Source organism: Euprymna scolopes, chromosome 25 (assembly GCF_053919585.1).
Source record: "Euprymna scolopes isolate OS-2025 chromosome 25, ASM5391958v1, whole genome shotgun sequence".
Classification (NCBI taxonomy): Eukaryota; Metazoa; Mollusca; class Cephalopoda; order Sepiida; family Sepiolidae; genus Euprymna; species Euprymna scolopes.
Window position 1 is genome coordinate 79,017,753 of NC_136506.1, and position 25,203 is coordinate 79,042,955.

Genomic DNA, 25,203 nt, shown 5'->3' on the forward strand with positions numbered 1-25,203 from the left:
TTCCCAAGCGATCCCCAGCCGCACGGTTCCTAGTATTCCTAAATAGCTCCCCATCTGGTATTAGCCAGGCTACACATCAGTTAACTTTGGTGAAGAATCAGTGTGTCAATGCATTAATGTCATATATAATTTTTCTTAGCATGAGATTTTTTTCAATAAAACTTAGATATTAATTTCTGCATAACATAATATTGAAAAAAATCAAATTTAATGTTTTGTTATTTGAAAGCAAAAAAAAAAAAAAAAAAAAAAAAAAAAAAAAAAAAAGAAATGCTTTCAGACATCCTGACTCTTTCAGCTTTCTATGAAACTTCTGATACATACAACACCTAACATTCCCAAATAGTCACTTGTTGAATACTGGCCAGGCTCCACGTTGCTTAACTTCAGTGATCTAATGAGAAACGGTGTGTCGATGTGATTATGTCATACTTGATGAGCTGCCCTCTTGGTAAATCAATTTATTTTTTCTTACTGTAAGATATTTTTTCTTACTGTAAGATATTTTTTATTTTCACTAAAAAGGTTAAAATTTTAATTTCTTCATAGCATGAAAGTAAAATCATATTTAATGTAGTTACTGAGAATTTTCATCTTAAAAAGAAAAAAATTTTTTTTTTTTTTTTTTTTTTTAAATTACTTTCAGACACTTAACCTCAACATCCTCTTTCCGTTTTCTATTCAACTTACCTCATACATGCACTTTTGTGTACCATTGCACATGCTAGACGACCAGGTTTTAATTTGATGCTCAATCTTGTTTGCCACGGGAATGCAACTGCCATTAAATGTCCTGCATTTTGAAAGAAAAAAAATCATAAGTCAAATCTATATACATCTATAAAAGTGAATGTGCGTGTGCCTGTGTGTACATTTCCCTATGCAATAACTGTCAATTTTTAGTCTACAGACTCGAAATTTGATATACAGTGTACTGAGATTTGGGAAAATCTATGTGATTGGGTTTTGGCCAGAAATTTGGCTGTTAAGGGGTTAAAGTTCAACGATTTGACCTTTGAGGACTACCAAACTCCTGACAATTTGGGGTCTAAACACTTGAAATTTTAGATATAGGTTCCTTGGACATGGATCTAACAAGTTGATTTGAGCCCAAAACAATAAATGTTAAGGGGCTATAATAGGGTTCAAAGTTAAAAAATTGAACGTTTTTTTTTTTTTGCTCAGCATACACCTCCAAACATCTGGGCAATGCCAGGCACCCATGCTAGTACAAAATAAAAATATATATACAATGTATGTATATGCTTTTTTTTGTTTTTTGTTTCGTTTTACTTCAATCAAAGTTCTCAGAAATCAAAGGGCCCCTTTCCTGGGACTAGCATTTTATCTTTATAAACGCTACATAGATATTAAAGTTTTTCTTTACATCTCAAACACCAAGTTAATACAGATGTATAAAACATTTCTCTCCTCAATTGACCATTTACATATGTTACAGTATATCTTTTTTGTCTCTAGATCTTACTGGATTCCAGAATAAGAATTCATCTAGTCTGGCAGAGTACTCAGCGTAGGGGAATTTAGGTAAAGAACACCGGTTTATATAGACACCGGGGGAGTGACTTCCTTTTGGACAAAAAAAGAGGTTTCGGACTAACAGAAAATGTAAAGTTTTATCCTGGTGAGAACATTGTCCCACTATGAGACAAAGTAGGACTTTAACCACTTCTAAGTGAGTACCAAATTGTTGTTGTGTATTGTGGTGTTACATAACTTTCATGTTTGTCAATTTGTAATAAAATGTGTATTTATGTACTTGTGAACTATCTGCGTTAAGTATTTATGTTTGTAAGCATTTCTAGTTTCAATGATTCAACTACCTATGAAATCCCCTAACGCTTACAACAACAGCTTCATGTTTTTACTTGAGGTAACATCACTTGGTTGGTTGTTTTTGTTTTACGGCATATCAACCCTTTTCAGGTTATTTAATGCCAAATCCGGTGATTTTGAAGAAATATTTTTTTTAATAGAATATATTTGTTTTTTTCAGGTCAGTTTCTATTTAACCCATAGTTGGGACCCTAACAGGTACTACCACTCCGGGTCAGAGTGGACCTGGGAGCAATAGCAATTAAAGGGTGGCTCCACACTCCCCAGAGCCCGCAAGCTGGGGCCTCACCATCGGATATAGTTTAAGGTCATATCCAGGACCAACATCACTTGGAGGAGGTGCACCATTCCTTTGTAAAAGCCAGTCCGGGTTATCCATACAGAGATCTTATTGAGGCTGAGAATATCATGTGATTTTGAATATTTAGTCAGGGTTTACTTGTAGGGAGAAATACTCTCATGCCAGATTGTCCTGACAAACTCCTGTACAAAGAGACTTTAGACACGCGAAGATATTGTCTAGTAGGTATTCAAGCTTTCTCCAGTTTCCAACATTCTTAATTAACATATCGTTCAATAAATCCTGGACCTAAAACAACTTTTAAGTACAATTCGACTTTATTCATCAACACGATTTCTTTTCAGGATGATAAACCGATTCCAATGCGTCTTTAATAATTCAATACTTTTTTTCGTGGAATGCTGAGCATGCAAAGCAACTATAAACCGACCAATACCAATAATCTATATAGTATTCTTCTTGTTCTGTCGTTAGTCCATACGTTACATTTCGATAGGGGCTAAATACATTTTTTGGAAATCAAACAGCTTCAAAAAAATTAATGGCCAAGTTCTTGACATTTGGCTTTAAAAAAGGCCAATCTGACAACCCTGGACAAGAATATTGATTTCCCTTTGATGCAACCTTGTTTTCAAATATTATACTAATACATAAATAATAGAAATAAATTAATAACAGACAACCAACATGTTAAAAGTATTGTCACATGGACTTAAGGTCGTGCACATTAGTTGCTAATAAAATTTTAAAAAAGATAATATATGATATTCGAAACCGAATATCTTTATATTGATTTATAAAGCTAATTTTTTGTGCTACCAGAAAAATATCAGCTTTATCAAAACACATTTGTTGATAAAGTATATTTCTCAAAAGTCAAGGTTTTGTATTTTGGAATCTAGTTAAAAATCACTGCTTGAAAATCGTCTTTCTGCTTGCCATCTTCAACCATTAACAGTTAAATATTTGTTTGATGTATGTGTGATTGGTATTTATTCAAATAAAAAAGTAATCATTTATCATGAATTAAAAATTATCTTTTATTTAATTTAAAAGAATTCCAATAAAATCTTGTTTTTTTCCAGGTTGAGAGTTAAAAGAAAAGAAAAAAAAAAAACGAACAAAAACAATTGTTTTGATTAAATAAAGAAAAGTCATTGTTTACGACTATGTAAATAATTTCAGTTTATTTTTAGAAAGAAGAAACTTCATTCTTATGAAACTTCAGGCAACACAAAGCAAAAGAACAAAGAACATTTTTTTTTATTCTATTATAAATTTGATCATTTTAAATTCAAAATTAGGTCACATTTATTAAAGATTCTTTGATTCAATCCAAAATATTGATTATAATTCGATTTTAATACGAGATGGCTTTGCTGGATCGCCATCGCTTTGCAAAATCGTACACTTAAAATCCACGAAAGTTTAATTTGAAATGATAAACATTTCATTCATAACTTTGTTGTAAATCCGAGACATCTTTTGCATTTTTTTTGATGCAGCTAAATAAACATTATCATGTTGGTAATTATTTGGACGAATGTTCTGTTTATTAAATCCACGGGGGTAGTGCGGATTAGATAAATGGTTTCATTCAAAATTTCGTCCGAGTTCGAAAGAAAGATTCCAGAGTTTGACAAAATACACCTGAAGAAGGTCAGATGTTACTTGGACTGAAACGTTTTGAAAAAAAACCCCAAAAAACAAAAAAAAAAACCCCAAAACACTCAAGATCAGAACAGTAATACAGATTATCAATTTTCATCTCTCTAAATTCAGAAAAATAAACATTTTAGTAATTGCGATGAAAATTTATTTATCTTTTCAATGTGAGCATAATGAAAATAAAAAATGAAACCAATTTGACTTTCTCTTGCAATTTAGAAATAGATCACAAGTTGTTGAAATTCAAGTCATTTCCTCTAAAAAAAAAAAAAAAAAAAAAAAAACATTTGAATTAAAATATTAAATATTTATTCAGTAAATAAACTAACATTATGAAACAAAATTATTTATTATGGCAAAAGAAATGGTTTATGTTGAAAGAAATTATTTCTTTACTCAAACATTTTGAATCATTTGGATTATTCAGACGAATGTTCTGTTTACTAAATCTATGGGGATAGTGTTGATGAGTTAACTGATTCCGTTTGAAATTTCATGCAGATTTACAAGTTTGAAAGAAAGATTCCCCAAGTTCAACAAAATACGCCCAAAGAAGGTCGGATGTTACATCGACTGAAACGTTCTGAAAATAACACTCAAGATGAGAACAGTTATCCGAAGAATCTAAATAATACAGATTATTAATTCTCATCTCAAAAAGTTTGGAAAAACAAAACATTGTAATACAAATTCATTTATCTTTTAAATGTGACCGTAAAGAAAAAAAAACGAAATAAGTTTGACTTTTTTTCTCTTGCAATTTAGAAATAGATTACAACTTGTTGCAATACAAGTCACAACATCTAGAAAAGAAACATTCAGATTAAAATGCTAAATATTTGACCAGTAAATAAAATAACATTCTGAAACAAAATTATTTATCGTAAAAAAAAAAAATTGCAAAAATTGATTAAGTAGTACTGGGTGGAACAATAAAATTGTCGCCCCAGAAAAGACGACATGATTCCATTTCCATTTGATGAAAACCAGTCTTTTTTTTGCTGCAAACCATCTACTAGTTGGCCAGTTGTGTACAAATCCCAAGAGCGATAGGAGCCTTCTATCATGTCTGAAAATGACACACTGTTCAATGAGCAAGATTGTAGATGCGCCACTGTACAACTCATGCTCTCTACTGATTCAAGTTATGACCACACGACCATTGCCAGCACCTTCAAAATGCATCGCTGGATTGCCACAAATAACAGGGACAAGTTTCCAGCCACGGTTATGGTCTTTGGTGTGGTTTCAAGTGAGAACCACATAATGCCACTTCCCATCTTTAAAGTCGGCTTGAAAGTCAACATTAAAGTCTACCTGGATGTGCTGAAGAGTGTGGTGATCTCCTGGTGCAACCAGGTGGCCGTTGACAGACCCTAGGTGTGGCAGCAAGATTTGATTCTGGCCTACAAGCCTAAAGAGACCAAGGCTTGGCTTCAGAAGGAGTGCTACGACTTTGTATTCTTCTCTCACTGCCCCCCCCTCCTCCCCTGACCTGAACCCACTGGACTACTTCGTTTAGTCATACATTGAGAAGATCACCGACATGACTTCCCACAACACCAAGGCCAGCCTGATAGCTGCCATCTACTGAGCTCCCACCGGCACTTGTGGAAAAGATATGCTACTAGTTCCAGACCTGTATCGAGGTGATGATTGAGGCTGAAAGTGGCTACATTAAATAGATGTCAGCTCTATATAATCAAAGTTACCTGAATTGATTTTTTCAATAAAAGTTTTAAAATAAAGCTGTAGTGTCGTTTTCTTTAGGGCAACACTTCTTGCTCCACACTGTAGTAGTAATTAAATTCACATTTTATGACTAAATCATGTTCTTTCAATGCCATTTTGTAGGAAACTGAAGATAACTCCAAATAATTCAAACTTTTGCGAGATTTTAGAAAGCCATTCTTAACATGAGGTGGGCACCAGAAAATTCAAATTCGATTAAAAATTATTTTCTTTGTAAAAAGTTATTTGATTAGTTTACATTAATTTTAGTTTGTGAATATGTATAAATTTTTTTTTATATTATTGTCTTTTTTTGTGTGTCTTGAGACTGGGAGTGTGTTATGGATTAGCACCAAATTTTTATAGGTTGGATGTCCTTTCTGTTGCTAGCATAATGGGATGATGAGGATGCAGTCAATCTTTACACATCGACATACAAAATCAAAACACATAAAGGAGTTTGTACGCACAGTCTGCGCATACATTATCCTAAATAAAAAGGAATGATATTTTGGACCAATCAGAAAACTTTCTGAATTTATTTGAAATGGTCTTTCTGAGAGCCGTCTAGACCCTTTAAAAGAACCAGATTTTTTTTTCAATAAACTAGTGGAACCCAGTTAATCTAAATCTAAACGCCTGTGGAACTCTGTTCCGTCTGCCTGCTTCCCACCTGACTACAACTTGGATGTCTTCAAGTCCAACGTTAACAAATTCCTAATGAACTGCCCCCTTAAGTAAACACTTCATAAAATCTCCACACTAACGTAATGTACTTGCAATAACCCTTATCCCTGAGTGGCTTCCGAGCCTTGATAAGTGGTGACCACCGTGTAAAAAAAAAAAAAAAAAAAAAAATCTGTAGATCTGTGTCGTTGGGCACCCCACTGTGCGCTCATCACTGCAACATTTTTTCCACTTGCGCACATAAGTATTAACGACGAAAACACAGACACACACAACTCATCACATTATCGTCTGCAAATCTGTATAAACTTTATTCATCCAATCTTTTTCACTGAACTCCAATTCTAATACAAAATCAATCAACACAAAATGAGCAGAGAAGTTTTGTACATTATTTTCTTGACCCCTGAAATTACAGCTCTTAATTAATCGATCCAGACTTCCTATAATGTTTCAGCTAATGAACCCCCTTGTTTTTACAAGAACTTTAAAAATATTCAAACATTCTATGTTTTTCTATTGCTGTAAACCTTTCATTGTAAACAAATTATCTCTTTTGTGAAGATATGCCTTCTTAACTCATTGTGTTTTTGTTTACTGTATGACAATTTCTCTCGTTTTTCTCACATTTGAAATCTTTTTCACTGAAAATATTTCTGAATTCGACTCCTAAAAATACTTATCTCCTTACAAAATACCCTAAAGTAAAACCTCCTAAACTTGCGTGACCCCCCCCCAACAAAAAGTAATGACCCCTTCCTAAAATTGGTGATTGAAATTCCATAGGGACTCGTAGTTTTTACATGGACCCCATTTTTAGGTTATTGACGAGTAATTAAATTCTCTTCCATTCTTTTCGCATTTATCTTTAAACTTCAACACAATTTCTCATTTCCGGTCAGAGTTCAAAATGGAAGTAAAAATGGGGTTGAGAAAAAGAAAATGATTTTTTTTTTTTTTTTTTTTTTTTTTTTAACTAAAATGAAATCAAAATGAGCGAATATTTCCATTCTGTTTTTTTTTTTTTCTCTATAAGCACAATAGCAAAAATTGGCTCAGGCACGACTTTTTTTTTTTTTTTTTTTTTTTTAACAAAAAATGTAAATGTACACTCTAGAAAACAGGTGCCTTTTTGTTTCAAACAGATTTTAATGAAATGCAGGAAGCCATAGAACGTTTTATTTTTGTTTTGTTTTCTTTTTCTAAGGAAAGACATTTTTCAAAATGACCCTAATTTTGACATGGAGTTCAGTCTTCCTCGTTTAAGCCACCAGTCCACCACCAATATTACATGATGAGACCATCCCAAATTCCAAAGAACGGAAATTCATGCCATAAAAATTAATTCTCAAAAAAAAAAATAATAATAATAATAAATAAATAAATAAAATAAAAAATAAATAAATAAAAAAAAATCGTTTAGTTTAGAATTCTTATCTTTTATAAAATAGCCAGTTATTTTATTTTTTCATTTTACTTCAAAGTTCTCAGAAATTAAGGGTCTCCCTTTCCTGGGGCTCCCACTTGATCTCTATACGAGATACATAGGTATTCGAATATTCTATTAAAGTTCTCCTTTACACCTCAAACACTGAATTAGTCCAGAACATTATTTCCCTCTCGAGAATTAACCATTCACATATGTTATAGTTTATCTTTTTGCAATCTCTTGGTTTTACTGGATTCCAGGACGAGAATTCATCTGTCTGGTTGAGTATCCAGCTTCATGCTGTTATCTGAAGTAACATCACTTGGAGAAGATGCACCAATCCTCGTAAAAGCCAGTATAGATTAGCCATACCAAGGAGATCTTATTTAGGCCGCAAATACTATTGGATATTTAGTCAGAGTTTACTTGTAGCGAAAAGTATCCTAATGCCAGGTTTTTCTAACAAACCTCTGAACAGAGAAACTTTACACTCGAGAATAGTGTCTAGTAGGCATTCAAGTTCTCTGTATGTTCGGCTAAAAGTACAAAAATATAAAACAAATACCTACAAAGTTAATATATTCTTGACCAGTATTGCCCTCTGTGTCTAAATCAAAACGTAGATTCCATGAACAAAACTTTTGCCTGTTTCCCACCTGACTACAACTTGGAAATCTTCAAGTCCAACATAAACAAATTCCTGACAAACGGCCCTCTCAAGTAAGACACTATCAAATCTCCATTACTAACAATTACTACGATATTATCCCATTGATTACTGTACACGCAATAACCCTTATCCCCGAGTGGGTTCCGGGCCTTGATAAGTGGTGACTACCATGTAAATGAAAAAAAAGGTAAAATTTTTCATTCCTTGGGTGTTAACTGGACCAGGCTTTATTGGCCAAGGTGGGGAAGAGGGAGGTTTGTCAGCCATTTTCACTGTTATCTATATATAAAAAAAGCGAACATGTGTGTGTGTATGTATGTTTGCAAAAGGCTTTTTTCCGGGAAGCGATCAGTCGGCTCACTCCTTAAAACTTTTTATATGCTGTCTAAATGATAATATCTACGAGTTAAGAACGGGGGGGGGTCGCCTGTCTATTTAATTTGCCCGACTTTGTAAAGCTAAATATTCCATATTTTTGGATCGCCGCGTGTGGATTCGTCTTTTTTGTATAAAAGCGAAACTAATTCGAAGCTGGTGGCATTGTTCCTATTGGTCGCGATCGCCAGGAATGTCCAAAAGCAATCAGCTTTGATCAATGCGGAGTTTCTCCTTATATCAGACAATTGCTATTCAATTTGGATAATCCCTTTTTTAAGGAGAGCTGGTTTCCTCCCCCACAACATCTTGGGGGAAAAAAAAAAAAAAAAAAAAAAAACTGCCTGCACTTTATTGTCCAACTTCGCCTCAAGGCTTTGGGTTCGATCCTTCCTACTTACCTACCAGAACTTTTTTTACCCCCACCCCACCGACACAAACACCCGGACAACAATTTTTTATTATTCTTTTGTTTTGATTTACCCAAAACCACACACCTCTAAACCGCTAGTCTATTATATAAAGAGCAGTTGTTTGTGTTTATGTATGATGCTTCTCTATGGTTACATGCATATAAAATTCTGATCTTTAAAAAAATCCCACAATGTATCAGCAAATAATATAAAGATCTTTTTTTTTGTGTGTGAACTTTCGAAATCATAAATTAGTTTTAAGAAAATTAAATTATTTTGGAAATTTGTTCAAAATTAACACTTCAGAATGAAAACCGGTAATCTTCTTTTTTTCTCATATGGAAAGGAGGCCGGAGGTTACATCGATCGAATCATTGTGGCACTAACAACAGATGAGAATAGCAATCCAAATAAAAGAAGGGGGGGGAGAATCAGGAGGGCTTATTCAGATTGGCACTTATGGCGGCAATTAAAAGTAAAGAAAATACAGAAGAGTCTGTATGGTTTACGTAGCAGTTACGGAACAAAGATGAAATATTCCAAAAATTACGTAATTTGATCAAAGAGCTTTTTTGTTGTTTTTTTTTTAATTCAAGAAAATCAAGTTTTAGTGAGTCGTAGTGTTTTCGTCCATTATGATTAAAGCTGATGATAGGAAAAAATGGGAGGCAAATCGATGATAAATGAAAACTGTGCCTTATGTTTAATGCAGTCGCTAAAAATCGGAAATTTTGATTGTCTTGGTTTTAAATAAAACTACTTGATCGATTTATGTGATTTTTGGAATATGACATTCTGTAACGAGTAATGTAAGAAATTAGTCATCATACAGGCCCTAACTGCCATTGTATTGATCGATTTGATTGGTCGAATCTAACCAGACATATCACGCGCCTTTGGTACTAATTTCTATTTCCTTTTCAGTTTCTTAAGTTCGTTCCAGATCAACGAAGGAGGAAGGACTCATTTTTTTTTTTTTTTTTATATAGTATTTTGCATACTTTGCAATTCGAACATATAGGAATTATTTTATGTCAAGATGGGAATTTCAACTAACATGTTCGATGCTCTCTGTTGAAGGAGGCAAGAAATGAGAATCACAAAACAACAAACCCTCCATGTAAAATTCAAGACAAACTTTATTGGTACATAGGATATTATTGCAAAATAGTGTGCCCATCTTGCATCTAATGAACGGAGCTGGTAAGTTGCTTCAATGAAGTGATAGTTTTAGTCCTTTTTCAATCCGCATGCTGTCGTAGTCTGTTGCAGGGAAGGATGAATTTAGCCGTATTCTATCGGACTTCATGGCCCTAAAAAATTGGTAACAATGCAAACAGGCTGAATACAGAAGATGAAAAGTTCACAATAATAAGAAAAGTCCATAATGCAGTTGTAGACATTCAGTCTTATAAGTATGCCTAATTCGTAGGCTTTTACAAATATGTTCGATACTTCATCCACGGCCGATATCTGAAGTATAGAAGCCACTAATATTAGCACCCAAGTCCCTTTCTTAGAACACATAAAAAAAATGAGTCCTCCCTCCTTCGCTGATCTGGAAAGAACTGAAGAAAACTGAAAAGGAAATAGAAATTGGCGGCAACGGCACGTGACATGTCTGGGTTAGATTCGACCAATCAAATCAATCGATACAATTGCAGTTAAGGCTTGTACGATGACTGGATAATTTCTTACAGTACGTACATCATACAGCCTCTTCTATATTTTCTTTACTTTTAATTGCCGTCATAAGTGCCACTCGAAATAAACACCAAATCAAGTTTTCTTTGCATTTGTTTACATCTATGTCAGCTGATGTTTGTGCTTGACGATGAATGCCCTGGAAAAGTCACTTCTAAGTAATGTTTACCAGTTTAAAAATATTCTGTTATTCTGAAGAAAAAAAAATAAAACAGGTTCGTTTGCATAAACATTAATCAAAGGTGACTTTTCCGGTATTTATCATCAAGCAGAAATATTAGCCGACGTATATGTAAACAAACACAGATGGAACTTGATTTTAACCGGAAAATCTTTATTTTGTTCGTGTGTGTGTACAAGGATAAAAATCAGAAACTACAGAAGATACGCTTACCAATCCTGCATCAATATCGGATGTAGTGTGATTGCTCTTGATATGATTTAAAAAATGCAGAGAAGGTATTGTGCTGAAATAATATTTAGAAGCCCATTCTTAACATGGGGGGGGGGCGTTTTGGAATTAATCTGTACTTTCACCTAATTTAAGACAAAAGATACCGTAAAACTTGAATTTAACTTCAAAATACTATATATGAAATAAATAAATAGCACAGTAACTTCTATGTATAAGTATTAAAAAATCAGGTGTTTGTTTAGAGTCGACAGATCGATTTTTTTTAATATGTGGTTTGAAGCCAAAACAACAGTGCTTACTTGTCCTGTTAAAATAGCAATATATCCAAAAATTACGAAAATTCATCGAATAGAACAGCTGTTTTTTTTTTTTTTTTTTTTTTTTTTTTACAAAATTCTATCACTATCGGTTAAAGCAAAACGTCAGCCATTAAAGTGACGAAAAGAGAGATAAGTATGTACCTTGTATTCGAAATCTTCAAGGTGTTCAAATCTAAGAAAAATGCCATTTCTCCCAATTTTCCGTAAACATTTCTTTTAGCTATAATTTTCTACTCAATGGATTCTCGTAATTTTTGGCTATATTACTATCTTCAACACTCAAGTACTGTTGCTTTTACTTAAAATAATATTAAAAAAAAATAATCGATCTATCGACTATCTTAACAAATACCAAAAAATAATCATGAGGTCATCAAGGACAAAATAAATGCATTCAGACGACGGAAAATTATTTTTCTTTTACTTGTAGTTGTATTCTAATAACTGGCTACCAAATTTTATCGACTGCTTTTATTTGATTGGACAACAAAACAAATTGGCACTTTGTGGACGAGACGACGGCCATTGTTAGGAAGGGGCAATAACTCAAATTTCTTGGTCAAATAACACAGCAAATACTCCTGACTCTTGTCTCCCAAAATTTTAATCACGTGATTACAGTGTAGCGACAATAAAATAAACATTCAAGTGCCGCTTGTTATGGATTTAGCTGAATACAATATTAAAAAATCACTTTATTGGTACTTTATGCACTTATGTTAGCGGACTGGCGGGTGTTTTGTAACTATTCTGTATTTTCACCTAACAAACATTTATAATAAACAAAGATATCGTAAAACTTGAATTTATATATATATATATATATATATATATATTTTTTTTTTGAGGAGGGGTTGAGCGGGTTGACTTAGAGAGAAAGGACCGTTTGAATAAATTCACAATGATTTAAATTTGTAATTATGTAAAAAAAAGTCATTTTATTTTCTGTTGCGTGCACTTATGTTACCGAACTAGCGGGTAACTATTTTGTACTTTCACCTAACAATTTAATAAACGAAGAGATATTGTAAAACTTGAATTTAACGTGAAAATACTATTTAAATATATAGCACGGAACATAAATGCATAAACACTTTATTTTACACATTTCTTTTCCAAAGGACCGTTTGAATAAATTCACAATTATTTAAATTTTTGGTTACCAATAATAATTACTTTTCTACCTAAATGGCTCATTATTTTTAGTACTTTTAAATAGTTTTAAATGCTATTTATTTCATCTATCTAAAATAGTAAATAAAATAAAGTGACGAAATAGTACTTCTTTTTAATAGTACACGCGAATTCATTCACAATTGTGACATTATTCAAAATTGAATTTATTTGAAATGGTCTTTTTTGGAGCTACCTTAAACCCTTTAAAAGCCAGGTTTTTCTTCAATGAACCCGGTTGACCCGAGTCCATGGATCAGTGTCTCTCGGCGCCCCACCCACTGTACGCTCATCTCTGCCCCATTTTTCTCCACTCGCACACACAAACATTAACGAACATACAGAACTCATCACATTATCGTCTGCAAATCTGTATAAACTTTATTCATTGAAATATTCCAATCTTTTTCACTGAACTCCAATTATACGAAATCAAACGAACATTAACTCTTTGAAACAACTTCCAATGAATTATAATTTATAAAAATCAACAGAGAAATTTTGAATACGATTTCCCTGACAGGAGTTTAAAATATTCACGAACATTCTATGCTTTTCCTATTGCTGTAAACCTTCCATTTTAAAGGCATAAATTATCTCTTGAGCCTTTTGAACTTTTTTGTTTTGTTTACCGCATAACAATGTCTCCGGTTTTTCTCACACTTGATTATAAAAACCTGGAAACTTTTTCACTAACTATTTCTTTGAATTGACTCAAACAAAATATTTCTCTTATTACAAAACAACTTAAAGTAAAACCCCAAAACAGGCGTGGACGCATCCCTAAAAAAAAAAAAAACTTGTTAACCTCCATCTCTAAAACTAGTGAACGCAATCCCATAGGTGTGTGCATTAGGTCAGCCATACCAGCACTTTCTTTTCCGACTTAAAAAAAAAAAAAAAAAGTCAACATAATTATAAATGCGACTGCATTTTTGATTTTTTTTTTTGTCTTTGGTTTTAAGTTAAAAACATCTATGTTCCTATCTACTTGCCTCCCTACGAGGGCAGAGTTAGACACAAGGTAGGTTAATATAGGGAAAATCCAGCTCCAGCTCCCCAAAAGGGACACTCTGCATCTCAGTCTAGAAAGATTTCTTCTCCACTGACTCCGAACAGATATTACACTTTGTTCCTAGTCAAAAGGCTAACGCGTTATATATTTTTAAAATAGTATGTTCAAATTAAATTAAAGGTATTTTTTTACAACCTGCCCAACGTAATATAAACACTCCCAACCACTCCATGTTAAGAACGGCTTTCTGAATAAACACCCCAAACCTCCCTATGTTAAGAACGGCTTCTGAGGTCGGGGTGCTTATTTCGAAAGCTATTCTTAATATGGGGAGGTTGGGGTGTTTATAATACTCTGGGGCACATCGTAAAAATTTACCGTATCTTTTGTTTGTTAAATTGTTATGTGAAAGCACAGAGTAATTACAAAACACCCTCCTTTCTCCATGGTAAGAATGGCTTTCTAAATAACGTTATTATTTCAGCACGGCACAATAGGTGCATAAATACCCAAAACCGTAACATTTATTTATTTTTTTAAATAAGAGATTTGTTTATTTGTTTCATACGGGAATTTAAGATACTGAAATCAATTTGTTTAGAATCGGGAAGATTTGTTGTTTTATTTTTATAGAGGTTTTTTGTTTTGTTTTTTTACATAGGCATCAGCACTTATCAAGGCCAAGAGGCCACTCGAGGATAAGGGGTTAAAGAGTTTACAGTAGAAATTGGACAATATAGTAACCGTTAGTAATGGAGATTCGCCATTCGGTAAATTTGTTAAATTATATGGAACGGCTCATCAAAAACTTGTTTACGTTAGACTTGAAGACAACCATATTGTAGTCAGCTGGAAAGCAGAAAAACAATTCCATATGCGTGCAGTTCAGTTCTAAGAAAGAAGCTTTGCTCATGGAATCTACGTTTAGGTTTAGGCACATATAAAGAGTGGGGGAAAACTAGTGATAGTGTTTTCTGCTAGACGGGTGTTTCTTGTGAAAGTTTGGCGAGGGGAAAACCATAGAATGGAGCTCAGCCGAGCACTTGCCATGGAAATAACGATAAAGCAGAGACAAACTCGCAACATCTCTTCTGTGAGAGAGGTTGCAGGGAAGAGAAAAGGACATCCCTCACAAGGCTACGAAGTCTATTTTGAACTATCAAGGCAGAATAAGTCCTTTCTAGCAGCTCCTGCCCAGATGTGGCAACACTACTCCATCCTTGGACGTAGAGAATTGCATCAATGCACAGCAGTGAGATATCTACTGAATCGATAGGATTCCACGATTTTTCCAGCGCCCTTGGCAACGGATTTAATGTACGTGTTCCATTTAAGATCAGGAGTAAAGGTCAAGCCCAGAAGCTTGTCAAAACACGAGGCCTCCCAAAGACGAGAGCGATTCATTTCAATTGATGCCAGATGGGGATCAAAGCGTTGATGATGTAAAGATAAAAGCTTGGTTTTAGATGCATTAAAAGTAACAAGCCACCTTTTTCCCCATTGTACCAGTGTAGTGTACCACTTGCTCAAGATCAGAGGAGAGAGGATCAGAGAGCACTTGATCGTTCAACCACTACTCTTTCACAGTTTTAAAAATATGTGAAAAATTTTACATTAAGGCCCGTCCCACGTTCAAATATAACAGACTATTTTTTTTTTGTAGATTTCGGTGTGCTGAAAACGAATCTGCAAACCGTTTCCGTCCGAAATTTACCGTTTGTATGGTATCACGACATAACTTGTTTTTACGCAACGCGCAAGCACGCGGTAGCATCAACGAAGGCTGTTGCATGGCCATTTCGCACGCGCACTCACGTACCAAACTGCTTTATCACATAGCGCAGTAATGTTCGACGGCCACTTTAAAATTAGTACTCATGCAGAGAGTGATCCGTGCTGAAATTATGACATTATTTAAAAAGCCATTCTTAACATGGGGAGGGGAGGGGGTTTTGTACCTTTTCTGTACTTTAACCTTACAATGGAATTTAAAAAAAAAAAAACTTTAATTAAACGTGGAAATACGATTTAAAAAATAGCGCGGATCAGTAAGTGCATTAGCACCTTAAAATTAGCTGAAGAAAAAGAAAAACACTGGATTTCGGGTTTGTATTACTGTACACAGATTCGAAAAAGTTGTAAAAAAAACAAAACAAAAACAAATAAATGTTATCAAAGGCAAGATAAGTTACTTTTTTACCTAACTGGATATATTGTTGGTGTTTTTATTCAATGTAACATGTTTATTCAGCTCGAAAAACATGCAGTGTTTACCGATGTATTGGAAAATTCAAAATGGCGCCTGACTCTCTTTGACACGGTAAGTTTGGGAAAAGGTGTTATAAATAATAAACTAGACAAAATACTATTAAAAGAACACCGAATATATGTCAACTTATGTCATGGTAACATATATTGAGCGAATTTCTAACATTATTTTGTCTAGTTTATTATTTATAATAACTTTTCCCAAACTTACCGTGTTAAAGAGAAAGTCGGGCGCCATTTTGAATTTTCCAATACATCGGTAAACACTATGCTTTTCGAGCTGAATAAACGTTACATTGAATAAAAATACGAAAAATATATCCAGTTTGGTAGAAAAGTAACTTATCTTGCCTTTGATAAGATTTATTTGTTATATATTTGTTTTTTTGACAGCTTTTTCGAATCTATGTGTACAGTAATACAAACCCGCATTAGTTTATCATTTCAAATTAATTTTGGATAAAACTTGCGGAGAATGCTAAATTTCGTTCTGTTTTAAATTAAAAGACAGAATGATTAACAAAGAAAAAAAATGGCAAAATGATCCACTTGCATGAATTATCTTCATCGTTGGCAAATGTGCCTTTGTGTGCGTACTTTAAAAGAATAAAAATGTTTCCGTCGTAAACCAATCTCCAATTAATTCGCAAAAGGTTTCGAAATTATTCAATCTTTCTAGAAAAATTATGGCAAAAATAATCCACTTACACTAATTTTCTTCGTCGGTTGATTCGTCCGTGATTGTGAGTTGAGGCTCTACTCGCTGACGTTGGGGGGGGGGGGATAGAGCCGTGCAGAACGAATGAAAATTGATGCATAATTTCATCCTCGCCATGGTCGTTTAAAAACAAGTATCTGGCCAAGTATTGGTTAAGGTACTTGCTTTTAATGCCAGGGCGCTTCTTGACCCACTCCTTGATGTCTTCTCCATATAGGTTCTATGTTCTGAGTGTGAAATCTCCAAGTTGGATGAGTCAACGAAATTTTCGGAGTGGTTCAGTTCACCATATAGTGAGTGTACCCGTGGTCTTGAAGGGAGTGGCACGCACCCCACCGGTCACTCAGTACAGTCGACCCAGCACGACCGTATTTTAATATAATTGGAAGGAGAGTTCTATCCCTCTTTTCGCCGATAGGGCCAACCAGTGGAATAACAATTTTTTTTATTGCTAATTCTCGAAACAGCCAAATTTGGGATGGAGGACGGCCTTTATTATATTTACTATGTACCACCAACGTTTCGTCTATTTTTACAATGATATTAGGGCCACCGATGGCTTCTTGTTCCGAAAACTAAAAATCGGTGACCTCACTGCAGAAAGACCGCTAGTCAACGGACGTTTTGGTGGATATCTGTAAGCACTTTGTAGCATGGTCCCAGTGCCTTCTACGTCAGTGGTTGACGAACAGAATTATTTTTCCATGGGGAAATTCGGCAATCCTGAAGGAAGGTTCCTTTAAAGTCGCTAACGGTGAAGTTGTAATAGCGCTTTTTTTTTTTTTTTTTTTTTTTTTTGGAATAAGGAAGCTACCTCTTCTGCATCCTCCCTAAAAGTGCAGTTTTTTTTGGCAGGTATCGCATGTAACATAACCATGGTTTCTTAAAAATGCCAAAGACTCCTTGTCATTTTTGTAGAAATTCCGAAATAATCGGACGTGACGTGACGTGCACCCTTGACATATAGACATATTGTTTTAATTAAGTAATCGATTTTTTCCGCGGGAAAGAGAACTTTCGATACGTATTGGGGGGGGGGGACAGCCACCGAAAACTAATTTATTGGGGGTGGAGGACGGGGGAGTAACGTTACTTTTCTACTTACTTGGATAAGTTTTTGTAGAAAGAATAATTTCTAAATAATTCGAAAATAAATTAATTGATATTCTTCCGCGTATATATACCTGTGAGGAGGAGGGGGATTAAATTGAGACGGAAATTGTTATAACCTTTGGTGTTTCTACACTTTTCCGTAAGGGTAATCTCCAAAAATACCGTTAGGGCTTTACAACATGGCCGCCAGAAGAGTCAACAAAAAACTGCGAATAAAATATATAAAACTCGTAATTTCTGTTTTTAAAGTGGGTTGTCAATTTTCTTTATGAAATATACTTCCAAAATAAACTATTACAGTCGTTTAAAACATAATAGAAGTATTATTTTTTATTTTTTAAAAACAATGTTTACAAAATGTCTACGAACGTGCGTAGACATTTTGTAAACATTGTTTTTAAAAAATAAAAAATAATACTTCTATTATGTTTTAAACGACTGTAATAGTTTATTTTGGAAGTATATTTCATAAAGAAAATTGACAACCCACTTTAAAAACAGAAATTACGAGTTTTATATATTTTATTCGCAGTTTTTTGTTGATTCTTCTGGCGGTCATGTAAGCCCTAACGGTATTTTTGGAGATTACCGTTAACCCTTCAAACTTGATTTAATTCAATAATATGTTTAAAATGATTTGTTTGTATTTTCTTACGAAAACTTTTCAATAAATGTTTTTACAATTATATTTTTATAAATTTTTATACAGTAAATGTTTTTGTTTTCATTTCCCGTTTTCAGTAATTTCACTTCTTCCATAGTTCTTACCGAAAGTTTAATTTTTTTTTTTTTTGTTATTTCATGCTTCGGCTATAGTTTAAAATAATGGTGTCTCCCTTACATTTGCACAGCAGGTGCGTGAAATAAAATGGCGTTTCCAATTTCAGCAATAAAGTGTAGAAGCACCTCTTTTAACGCACACAACGGATCATTTTGCTATTTTTTAAAAATTATTTTTTTAATTATGTCACAAAACAGAATTTCTGTGAAATGTTAAACTGTTCAGACCTTAACCCACCCACCATGCACCCCCGGAAAAGTACGATAATGTATTTATGTTTTGTCCGCCACTGAAAATAAATTAAAATTCTATGTTAAAAAAGACAAAAAGTTGAGTGCTTTACTTTTTAACTCTGGGACTATTTTCCATTTCACTGCCCGGCCTTCACAAACAAACAAAAAAAAAAAAAAAAAAAAAAAAAAAAAAAAAAAAAGTAGTTTTCGTCTAATTTTAATTTTCCGCCAATACTACACTGTAATAAAGCGTAAATGAAGGCTATGCTGTGAAATGGAAAATAGTCTCTGGGACTATTTTCAAGGGTTATACCATGCAAAAGTCTCTGGGACTATTTTCAAGGGTTAATACCATGCAAAAGAAATCAAAAAAACTTTTTTAGCCAATAAACACACACAAAAAGTAATTTCTTCATATCATGAAAGCTAATTTTTTGAGACAAAGGTTTTCAGATTCGTTTTTAGCACACCGAAATCTACAAAAAATATTGTTATATACGGACGTGAGACCTGAGACGGGGACGGGCCTTAAAAATACCGAAATATGTTATTTTAAGCAAAAACGTGTGTGTGTATATATATATATATATATATATATATATATATATATATATATATATATATATATATATTATGAAATTAATCGAGTAAAAAAGTATTTTTACGGAAAATTAGAGGAAATGGCGATACTTCTACAGTTTATCGCCGAAAATGGAAACACCATTTTTGGGGCACCTGTCGTTAAAATCAGAGGCAAAAAAAAAAAAAATCAGTATTTTAAACTATCGAAGTAGGACAAAAAAAAAATTACAAAATTGTTTTATTAAAACTATATTTTCTTACGCGGACTTTTTAATAAAGGTCTTTACAATTATATTTTGATACATTTTTATACAATAAATGTTTTGATTTTTAAATGGCGCTGGCCCAGTTGTAACAATTATGAATGTCATTTTTATTTCCTGTTTTTAATATATATATATATATATATATATATATATATATATATATATACACACACACGTTTCATGAAAAACTTTTCGGTGCTAGTAGTGCAGTGGTGCACTGTGCACTTTCACTTACTGATCCGCGCTATTTTTAAAATCGTATTTCCAAGTTTAAAGTTTTTTTTATTATTATTTAATTGTAAGGTTAAAGTACAGAATATGTACAAAACACCCTCATATTAAGAATGGCTTTTTAAATAATAACGTTATTATTTCAGCACGGATCAATAAGTGCACTTGCACTAGTACCAACTTTCCCGTTTTCATTAATTAAATCGAAACATTTCCAATTAAACAATTATGGATATGTTCTTTCACTTTATTTTTTTCATAGTTCTTCCAATAAGTAATTAATATCTAGTTTGTTTTGTTATTTCTTACTTCGGCCATAGTTTCAAATACGGATTTATCCCTTTTTTTTTTTTTTTTTTTTTTTTTTTTTATTACATTTTCACCCCAAACAAGGCAAATTGCCACTTTGGTGTAGGGGGCTACTATCAGGGGCAACAACTACTGGGGTACTATGTAGGGATTTGGGCAGCAAGGTGTCGGTTCACGTTACACTTGAACTTCTGCACGTCAGTACTGTTGGGGAAGCAGGGACCTGGAATGGAATTCCAGAGTCTTGCGGTTCTGGGGAAGAAACTATTGGAGTAAAAAGATCTTTTACATCTAGGGACCTCTACAGTGTGGGGGTGGGATCTAGTAGCCTGTCGGGTTTGTCGAGGGTGCTCGCGTCGTGGGGGCACAAGTGATTGCAGTTCATCAGAGCATTCACCACTAAAATACTTGTAGAACAGGCAGAGGGATGCAACATTTCGTCGATGGGACAGAGGCTGAAGCTTAGATGCCAGTTCAGGGCCTATCAGATTTGCGACTCTCTTTTGAACCTTGTCAAGGAGCGAGAGACTAGTAGCAGATGCACCAGCCCAGATGTGGCAGCAATACTCCATACATGGGCGAATGGTGGCCTTATAGAGGTACAGGATACTTTCGGGTGTTAGTAGTTTTCTAGCACGGTAGAGAGAGCCCACCTTTCTTGCAGCGGCCCTGGCAATGCCTTCAATGTAATTGTTCCAACTCATGTTTCCTGTGAACGTTAGGCCAAGGAGTTTGAAAGATGGACTCTCAGATAAAGAGTCGTTGGCCATTGCTATTGGTGGTAGAGAGGGTTTCTTGTAATTATTGAATGAAACTAGTTTAGTCTTGGCAGCATTGAACGCGACCAACCACTTTTGTCCCCATTCCACTACAGATTGGAGGTCTTCCTCTAGTGTTTCTGCCATTTCTTTAGAAATGTGTTCATTCGTCTTCCTGTCGTGTCTGCCATAGAGTGTAGTGTCATCAGCATATATACCCATCTCAGAGGCAATGTTGTCGGGGAGGTCATTTATGAATATCAGGAACAATAGAGGTCCAAGGATAGAACCCTGGGGCACTCCCGCATTTATATCATATTGTTTAGATGTGCGACCATCGAGGACTACCTGGATTTTTCTCTTATCTAAGAAGGATTTAATTATGTTAAGTATTCTACCAGTGATACCGTATGATCTGATTTTACTGAGGAGACCCTCATGCCATACCCTGTCAAAAGCCTTAGATATATCTAGAGCTACCGCTCTGCCTTCCCCCGCTTTGTCCAGTGATTGGTATATACGTTCAGAGATCACGGTGAGGATGTCTGCTGTGGAACGGGCTTGTCTAAATCCCTCTGATTCTAATGATAGGTACTCAAAAAAAAAATGTCTGTCTTCATTTTCAGTGATAAAGTGTACAAGTACCGAAATTGCCTTTTCCCTAGATATGAACACCTTGAAGTTTGCGAATAAACGGGACATACTTACCGTTCTTTTCGCCACTTTAACAGCCGTCGTTTTGCTTTAGCTTATAGCGACAGACTCTTTTATTTATTTATTTTTTTTTACCAAAACCACAATAGCAGTTATTCTAGTCTATGAATTTTTATAAGTTTTGGCTATATTATTTTCGACATGACTATTCAGTAAATACCGTTGTTTTGACATAAAATAACATATTTAAAAAAATCAATCTGTCGATTCTATGTTAACAAGTACCACATATTCTTTTTTGGCCTTCGGGCCGGGATCAAAGTGTAGTATCTGTTCTGACTGCACTTAAGATAATTTGTACCAGTCAATAGAGGGGAAACCCTCTATACTGGGACAATTATTTTTGGTAACCAGAGTGTCCCCCCCCTTTTGCCGACTTTTAGGGGAGCTGGTTTTTACCCCCGATTAAAAACGGCGTTGTTTGTACCTAATTTGCTTTGGTGGCGAAGCAAATAAATACAATAACTACAGGGGAATTCTGGGCAAGTACACGCAAAGAGGGTGCTAATGCACTCACTGACCCGCGCTATTTTTTTGGTATTATTATACAAACACCGTGACAGCGAATTAGTAAAATCTTTTACGTAGTATTCTGTTACGTTTCGGTGTGCTGAACACGAATCTGAAAACTGGGTTAGGGTTAGGGTACATTTTTTTCTAATTCGCTGTCACGGTATTTGTATAAATTTACCATTTTTTTTAAAAATCGTATTTCCAAGTTTAATTAAAGTTTTTTTTTTTTTTAATTCAATTGTAAGGTTAAAGTACAGAATAGGCACAAAACACCCTACCCTCCCCATGTTAAGAATGGCTTTTTAAATAACGTTATTATTTCAGCAGTCAGCACTGATCAATAAGTGCATAGTACCGCAAAGCGTTAACAAAGCCCCCCTCCCTTAACCATGTTAAAAACGGCTTTCTAAATTTGCTTGTGAATGTTAAACTGCAGAAGTGCCGACAATTTCATACTTACCATTTAATGTCGCAGGAAGCATGCGCTGGGTAAGTCTCAAAGACGTAAAGCATATAACTTCCAACGACGATGACGAAAATGACAAGAAATAAAAAACACGAGAGTCCACACAGCGTCCGACAACGCTTGTTACAGCAACGATGTCGACGGTGTCGATCGGACGAGAGAGGTGAATAGGACGACGAGGATAACTTCATTTTGTATCTTGTTCTTCTTCGAGGTTTTCTGGTTTCAGCAGAAAAAGGACGGCCTCGCCCAAGACGTCACGGGTTGGAACAACGGGCACTTGCTTATAGTCAACTCAAATAAAACTTAACTCAACGTCAATCGTATTGAATTACAAACTACGACGCTACGATATTGTTTATGGTTGTCGGACGAGGTTTTGTAAATAAACAAATCTCATTGTCCGTTGTGGCTGACCAATTAAATAAATTCGTTTTATTTTATCCAATCGGACAACAACGTTTTTACAAGCTGCTGCTGCTGCTTGTCAACTCTTCTGTTGAACAAGTACGAAAGTATCGCTTATGGTCATCCGTATGCAGAAAAGAAAACTGTGATGACTATAACTACTTATAGACATAAATAAAATGATAACTACTACTACTACTACTACTACTACTACCACCACCACCACCACCAGATAGATAGATAGATAGATAGATAGATAGATAGATACGTGTGTGTATAATATATATATATATTTTTTTTCCACTACTTTAGTAAAATAGAGTTACCTCCCTTAGAGCAATAGGTTAACCTCCGAATAACTCTCTCTCTCTCATATATATATATATATATATATATATATATATATATATATATATATATATATATATATATATATATATATATATATATATATATATATATATATATATATATATGAGAGAGAGAGTTATTCGGAGGTTAACCTATTGCTCTAAGGGAGGTAACTCTATTTTACTAAGGTTGTGGAAAAAAATTTTCTTACACTTACTCGAACTTTTTGTTTAAGAAAAATCGCCGCATTTTGCATTTTTTTTTTTTTTAAACTTTGGGTAAATTAATTGACAGACAAAAAAATTATAAAAAAACTATTTCGTTTTATATAAAACACATTATTAGACCCTAAGGTTGAAATAAAACCAGAAAAAAAAATTCATTTTTATTATTTTTTTCATCATTTTTATTAGACTAAATGTACGACATTCGAGGCCGCCATATTGCTTTTAAAATTTGGCCTTTCTAAGGTTTGACAAATTTGGTCTTTTTTTTTTTTACACTCTTTTATGAACCGTTTTTGGCCGCCATATTTTTTATGAAAGAACGTGAAAAAGGGGGGGGGCAAATTTGACCTTAAAAAGGCCAATGACAGAATTAGTTATGGTTTCATAGAAATTTGGTTCAATTAATAATTAAATAGCCAAAGAATAGCATAATTAAAACCAATAACCACTGCACAGGTTGACCGTTTTAAACAAGAAAATAATCATTTTTCATTAACTTCCAACAAAATTTGGAAAAATAAACCAAAACACACTAAACCTCTACCTTACTGGCAATAATTCGGCTTCACATTCGAGTGGTTCCAAAGCACGTCCTAAAAATCCTTAATATTGAATTTTTGCATTTTTTTTTTTTTTGTGGTGGTGGTGGGGGAGATCTGGCAGATTAGTGTCCAATCGATAATAATCTGCTGAAAAATTTGGAAAAAGTCGACAAAAAAAAAAATATAAGAGTGGTGTGGTGTGCATTGTACAGGTAGACCAAATCTATATATAATGTATATATCCGCGACGTAAAGAAAATATCATATTCCAAAAATCAAGTAAACTGATCCAGTAGTTTTATTTTTACAAATAAAACAATTTTTAAACAATTATTGAGAATTCATAGACATTACAAGGCAGAAACAAATCTTGCGAGTTTGAATTATTTGGAGTTATCTCCCTTATCTTTTGAGGCTATTTGCAAAATGTCGTTGCAAGACAGTCGCTCATAGTTTACCCATAAAATTGGATTTTCTTATTTAGAGATACAATTTCTGCTGGAATTTACATGGCTTTTGGAATACGATATTTTCTTTTTGTCATGGGTATGCGTTTATACAAATGTGTCTCTGTATGTCTAGTCTATATAAGGTATATGTGTTTCTGCAATCGATGCTCATGTATCGTCCAGTGGTTAGAATTATAAGGACAGTTACCTTTTCTTTGTACATGGAGTGTCTGTATGTGTCGACCTGTTACGTGTATATTTAATAGTCTTTCTCTGTGTATGTGGGTGTTTTCACATATTCATGACAATAAGGAACAGGACAATAAAATGGACAGTCTTTAACAATGACGAATAACACCCTTGTCTGCTTGACACCCGACAGATCACATACCTTATCCATTGTTTCCCTCTCCTATGGCGGCAGGCACCTGAAAGGAAGGCATCTTCTTCCAAATGGAACACTCAAAATGTTGAGATTTTTATTTCCAAATGTTCCACATCTTGAAATTTGCAGCTCCA

General features: G+C 34.1%; 1 protein-coding gene and 1 pseudogene across 1 annotated transcript in view; one reads left to right on the forward strand and one right to left on the reverse strand.

Annotated features, from left to right (window-relative positions):
* Positions 1 to 23,180, reverse strand: part of LOC145247453 (uncharacterized) — a 44,401-nt gene extending 21,221 nt beyond the window's left edge. Inside the window, exons 1-2 of the mRNA XM_080109237.1 lie at positions 22,702 to 23,180; positions 691 to 793 (exon numbers count right to left, since the gene is read on the reverse strand). Of these exons, the coding sequence (XP_079965363.1) occupies positions 691 to 793; positions 22,702 to 22,898 (300 nt within the window). The 5' untranslated portion in view covers positions 22,899 to 23,180. The remainder of the gene's footprint in view (positions 1 to 690; positions 794 to 22,701) is intronic.
* LOC145247708 (U2 spliceosomal RNA) lies at positions 21,959 to 22,097 on the forward strand (annotated as a pseudogene).
* Positions 23,181 to 25,203: the final 2,023 nt, after the last annotated feature.